General features: G+C 41.5%; 1 protein-coding gene across 1 annotated transcript in view; it reads right to left on the bottom strand.

Annotated features, from left to right (window-relative positions):
* Positions 1–2501: 2501 nt before the first annotated feature.
* LOC144587192 (uncharacterized) overlaps positions 2502–6458 on the bottom strand; it is a 4637-nt gene continuing 680 nt past the window's right edge. The window contains exon 1 of the mRNA XM_078386906.1: positions 2502–6458. This exon is cut by the window's right edge and continues 680 nt beyond it. Within this exon, the coding sequence (XP_078243032.1) occupies positions 2871–5537 (2667 nt within the window). The 5' untranslated portion in view covers positions 5538–6458 and the 3' untranslated portion in view covers positions 2502–2870.

The following is a 6458-nucleotide window of genomic DNA, read 5'->3' as shown; positions in this document are numbered from 1 at the left end:
TCATGTTGGTTGCTTCGATGACATTGTCCAACAATCTCGTCCTCTGTCGTCCCCTTCTCCTCTTGCCGTCACACTTGTCTAACATCAAGGACTTTTCCAAGGAGTCTTCTCATGAGATGGCCAAAGTATTGGAGCCTCAGCTTCAGAATCTGTCCTTCCAGTGAGCACTCAGGGTTGATTTCCTTTAGAATTGATGGGTTTGTTCTCTTTGAAGTCCAGGGGACTCTCAAGAGCCTCCTCCAGCACCACAATTCAAAGGCATCAATTCCTTGGCGGTCAGCATTCTTTATGGCTCAGCTCTCACTTCCATACATCACAACAGGAAAAACCATAGCTTTGACTATTTGGACTTTTGTTGGCAAGGTGATGTCTCTGCTTTTTAAGATGCTGTCAAGGTTTGTTATCACTTTCCTCCCAAGAAGCAGGCGTCTTTTAATTTTGTGGCTGCTGTCTCCATCTGCAGTGATCATGGAGCCCAAGAAAGTAAAATCTGTCACTGCCTCCATATCTTCCCCTTCTATTTCTCAGGAGGTGATGGGACCAGTGGCCATGATCTTAGTTTTTTGATGTTGAGTTTCAGGCTGTTTTATTCACTCTCCTCTTTCACTGTCATTACAAGGTTCTTTAATTCCTCTTCACTTTCTGCCATCAGAGTGGTATCATCTGCATATCAGAGGTTGTTGATAGTTCTTCCGGCAGTCTTAATTCGAGTTTGGGATTCCTCCAGTCCAGCCTTCCGCATGATGTATTCTGCATATAAGTTAAATAAGCCAGGGGACAATATACAGCCTTGTTGTACTCCTTTCCCAATTTTGAACCAATCAGTTGTTCCATAGCCAGTTCTAACTGTTGCTTCCTGTCCCACATATAGGTTTCTCAGGAGATAGATCAGATGGTCAGGCACTCCCATTTCTATAAGGACTTGGCATAGTTTGCTGTGGTCCACACAGTCAAAGGCTTTTAAATAGTCAATGAAGCAGAAGTAGATATTTTTCTCCAACTCTCTGGCTTTCTCCATAATCCAGCGAATGTTAGTAATTTGGTCTCGAGTTCTTCTGCCTCTTCGGAATCCAGCTTATACTTCTGGGATTTCTCGGTCCACATCCTGCTGAAGCCTACCTTGTAGGATTTTGAGCATAACCTTGCTAGCGTGTGAAATGAGTGCAATTGTACGGTAGTTGGTACATTCTTTGGCACTGCCTTTCTTTGGGATTGGAATGTAGATAGACCTTTTCCAATCCTCTGGCCACAGTTGAGTTTTCCAAACTTGCTGGCATATTGAATATAGCACCTGAACAGCATCATCTTTTAAGATTTTCAATAGTTCAACTGGAAAGTCATCACCTCCACTGGCCATGTTGTTAGCCAGGCTTTCTAAGGCCCACTTGACTTCACTCTCCAGGATGTCTGGCTCAAGGTCAGCAACTACATTGTCTGGGTTGTCCGGGATACCCAAATCTTTCTGATATAAAAGTAAAATGTTAGTTGTTAACTTTCAAATTCGCCTCTCATAATAGGACCATCTCTGTGGTGGGTCATCAATTAATACGGCTGACAATCCAAATGCAAAATTTATTTTTGAAAAAAGAAATGAAACGATTTCTAAATGAAAAAGAAATCTAATACAATATACCAAAATCAAAGCTCTCCCTCTCAAAAAAATTTCTCCCAGGGTGTGGCTGTGGCTGAGTTGGGGGGCTGCAAACAGGCTGGGGGTCATTGCCGGATGGATTGGGGGATGCTAATGTTGGGTGCCGCCTCCATTTTGCACCCTTTGTGCAGGATTCAAGCTGCCCGTTGTGGTAAAAGCGTTCCTTAGAACTGCCTTTACACGAGACAGAGAGGGATTCAGAATGATCAGTCCCTATTGCCTGCAAAATCGGGTCCTCTAATTTTGCTCTAGGCGACTTCTCACTCCTTCACCCAAGTCTGTCTCGATTTTAAATAAACAATGTCTAGGAGCTCTGGAAGATCTAATCTTCCTTTCATTAATTTAGGACCCTAATTTGGTAGCGTAATGTGGCCAGATCAAAACAATCTTAGTTCAAAAATATCCAATTTACTACAGTAGCTTGGTCTAAATAAGGAGACAGCTTACAGACAATTTGTCTTTTTATATTTTATTACAAAAGATACCATTTCAACAAGCTCATTTTAACGTCATTCAGTATTTCCAAAATAACCCCCAGCCTTAGCCACCAGTCATTTCCTCTATAAAGTGAAAACAATAAACAGTCTAGCTATATCTTAAACTAACATTCTTACACAGTCTTCTGATTAAAGTTCTGCCAGACGCATCTCTCTCCATGTGTCGTCTCTGGCTGTCGTGAAAGCAAACTCTTCCCCCATCTCTCTTCTCCGTCCTTCTCCTTCTCTCTTCACCCATCTTTCTTAAATTAAGCCGTTGTGTCCTTGTCCATCGGAGTTGAGATAAGATAAGGGTCAGCTTGCTCTTCTTAACTCTTTTTTTTCTTTAATTGGCGAAGAAGTGACCTTGTACATTTTTCTCTCTAATTAGCACCTGGACACAAGCAGATTTCTAGCTTTTTCGTTGCAGCTCTGAAATAAATCCTATGAAATACAACTCTATTCTATTTTCATAATCAAATTCATGACACGCCCCCCCCAAAGATACAAAATATAGGACTATTAAAGTTCTTATTTTGTTATTAACTTAATATTTGATTATGAAAGGTTAACAAGACTATATGTGAACTTACAATTATCTTAACCAAGTATTAAGTTTATCAAAGTAATATCTCTTTACTCATAGCTAAGTACATCTCTATGAAAAATACAGAAATAGAAAACAAGTTAATTAATTTTAAACAGAAATTCAAGGTAACCATATTATATCAGCATACAATTTTTCAACGATCTGTTACATTATGTTCGATTTTTCTCCCCACATTGTTACAATTAGAATTATTTGCAGATCTGTTTCTATACATTTTTAAACTATTTACATGATACATTACTGGTTTCTTGGATGAATTTAACATTTTCACAAGATAATTCACATTTCCCACTTTTTGTATGATTTCCCCTGGACCTTCCCAAACTACTTCCAATTTTGAAGGTCTGAGCGGGTTTAGTACAAGTACCATATCACCCACTTCAAACTCTTGGTGACGGGCCTTCTTGTCATGATAGTATTTTTGTTTTGTTTGGGCTTTCAACAAATTGTCTCTTGCCAATTCTTGCACTGCTAGAAGTTTTTCTTGTAGTTTCTGGACAAAATCCGCGACTGGAACCGTGCTACTTCTGACCACACCTTCCCAGTCTGATCGCAGTAGATCTAATGGTCCTTGTAGGTTTTTCCCAAACACTACTTCACTCGGCGAAAAACCTCCCAGAGAAACATGAGGTGCACTTCTGTACGCAAACAAAACAAAAGGGAATAGTTTGTCCCAAATGTTCCCATATTCTTGGACTAGGGTTTTAATCATCCTCAACAAGGTTTGTTGTCCTCTTTCCACCATTCCGTGAGATTCTGGATGATAAGGAATGCTAAAGTTTAATTTAATTCCGCTGATCTCACAAATTCGACTCATCAATTCGCTTTTGAAAGCACCGGCTTGATCGCAAATAATTTGAGCTGGTACCCCTATTCTAGAGCATAAATCCACTACAACGCTAGCAATAGTTTGGGCTGACAGATTGCTGATGGCATATGCCTCGATCCATCTGCTGGCTTGACAGATGAATGATATTATGTATTTTTTCTTCGACTTCGTGGGTACAAAAAGTCCTAGTACGTCCATTTGAAGAAATTGCAACACTTGATCGGGAATTTCGGTTAGTTGCATATTAGCTTTTGTACAGTCGGTCTGTCTCCCAGTTCTTTGACAGTAATCACAGGTACTAACGTAGTCCTTGATGGTTTTAGAAATTCCGGGCCAATAAAAATGTTGTGAAATCCGGCTCAATGTTTTTTGGATTCCAAGATGTCCGCTACTTGGACTATCGTGGGCAAGTTGCAGAATTCTTTCTCTGTACTTCTGTGGAATCACTAGTTGTACTGGTTCCGCCTGTTTGTTCAATTTTGGGGAATATTCCCGGTATAACAATCCATTTCCCCCCCACAAAAAGGTTACTTTTTGTTTTACCGGTTGTACCGCGTAACTGTCGGCTTGAGACCTCAAAGAATCCAAAGTAGGGTCTTCCATCTGCTTCTGTTTGAATACTTCGGATCCCATTGTTACAGGTAGATCCTCTGGTTCCGTTTTTGTTTTGGTTGTACTATCTAGTTCGTTCTCAAGGTGCTGCTGCAGCTGTGCTAATTGTCCCTCTGAGTCATCCTCCGAGTCTTCTTCAGTTGGTACATGTTGCATTGTTTTGCTTTGAGACCTTGTTACAGCTTGTATTGACGTGGATTTTTCAGTATGTTGGTGATTAAGAAACGCCAAGTCGTTGCCTATCAAGAAATCGGGTTTACCTTCATGCACTAATAGATATTTTGCGCCTTTCCAATTTTTGTAGCTAATTTGCACGTAGACTAATGGTACGAATCTCTCGATTATTTCTCCAGATCCATAAGTTTTTACTGGACATCTCAGGTTATTTAAGATTAGTTCCGAATCTACAAACTGTTTGTTGATTGACAAGATATCTGCGGCGGTATCCCTAGAGGCGTTTATGGTCAAATCTCCCGTAGAAAAATGTAGGGTTACCGGTTCCGAAAAACTTTTCAGTGACCAATAAAACTGTTCTTCTGGTAGGATGCTACTGGGATCTATAACCAAAAATTTCTCCCCTGAGGATGTCTGTTGGTTTACTGTTGTAGAGACTTGAGCTACTCGTAAGCCCATTATCCTTGGCACAATCCTTGGTTGATTAATGACTTGCGGTTCTTCTGGTATTTCTTCTGGTATTTCTAGTGGTGTTGCACTGAGATAATCCACTTTAGGGGTCGTTGGCTTCAATTTCCGTGGAGTGGGTATGGGTGCCTGCTGGAATTTCCTTGGTGCTGGTAAGGGTGTCTGCTGAAATCTCCGTGGGGCAGGTAACGGGGTTTTGCCAACTGGCTTCCCCTCTTGATTAGTTGATCCCGCCAGTCGTGGACAATCCCTTTTTAAATGGGCTCCTCCGCAATGGAAACAAGTCAAGGGTGGCCTAATCTGGCTAGTGCCCATGTTTCTTCGCTCTCCAGCGAAAGACTGTCTTGGTTCGGGAACCACTGTTTTCTTGGTTTCGTATTGACTCTGCCTTCTAAGCACTTCTGGAATAGGCCTTACTCTGGTGGTAGGTTCACTTTGCTTGAAGGAAATAAATCCATCATCTTCCTGTTCACAAGTCAGGTTTACACTATCCATGTTCCCTAAGGAACCTCTGGCCTGCTCTCTCTCAGCAGTTTTACTCTGTAGAATCTGTAGTTTCAATTCATGGTATCTTCTTGCTTGAAGTTCACTAGCTGTGTGTGCATTCACCCATTGTTTCTGGCTCTCCATGAAGTCTGCCATCATCAGGGTAAGCTGTTCTTGTAACCTGAAACTTATCTCCTTTGCATCTACTGGACTGCTGCTGGCCTCTGCCATTGCTGCTCCTGACTACCTCTGGTCATTAGCAAGAATTTTCTCTGTTAGCAGATCCTGCTGAGTTGGAACTTGTTCCGCCCCAGTGTACTGCTGTGCCCTTCTCGGCTTAACTTTAGGTTTAACAACTTCTGGATTTGCTTCCATTAATCTTTGGGCATCTTCTTCATCCTCTGGGTTATCTACTTCCCAGTGTTCCACTGCTTCCAAAATCTCCTTAACCACTGATAATTCAGGCAGTGAAAACCGACTGCTAAAAGCCATTTTTCCTTTTTTTCTCTCTCTCTCCCTCCCTGCAGCCTTGGCCGAAGCACGGGAGGAGCAATAAAACAATTAAACTGTCAGCTTTGACTAATCCTACTTTCCCTTCAGGAAATCCTTTTGGCTCTGGCTTGGGGTAGGAAATTTTCCTTTTTTAACTTTATTTAATTACTTTTAAATTCCTTTTATTATCCTGGCTGCTCCTTATAGACTCCTGCTACACTCAAAACAATTTTGCCACTCTGTCACCTGAGTGAATCGAGCTGGCACTTTTTAAACAGCACAATGCTTGTTCCTTAGAACTCTTAAGCCACTGGCAGAATCTCTCCTTGCATCACTTTAGCCTGAGCTTTCTGCATAGGAGTCTTCTCCAGTCACAATAATTTACAACCTTCCCTGCTTTGCTCTGAAGCTCACGCCAGAGAAGTTTCTCTTGTCCTTTATTTAGCAGTGTGTATCTGCTTGCTCACACATCTGCCTTCATAAAACAATTACCAGCACTAATTCAGCCCTTGAGCAAAGTGCAACCCAAGCTGCAACTATTTAAGCTGTCAGCATGGCATAAATACAGCACATGGATTTGTATCCAAACACAGCGACCATGGCTTGTAAATCAAATCCCATCTGCCACTATACTGTAAACACGGCATGTGAGACTCAGAT

Source organism: Pogona vitticeps, chromosome 2 (assembly GCF_051106095.1).
Source record: "Pogona vitticeps strain Pit_001003342236 chromosome 2, PviZW2.1, whole genome shotgun sequence".
NCBI classification, from domain to species: Eukaryota; Metazoa; Chordata; class Lepidosauria; order Squamata; family Agamidae; genus Pogona; species Pogona vitticeps.
Note: the sequence above shows the minus strand (reverse complement) of the source record. Positions and strands in the feature narration are given on the sequence as shown.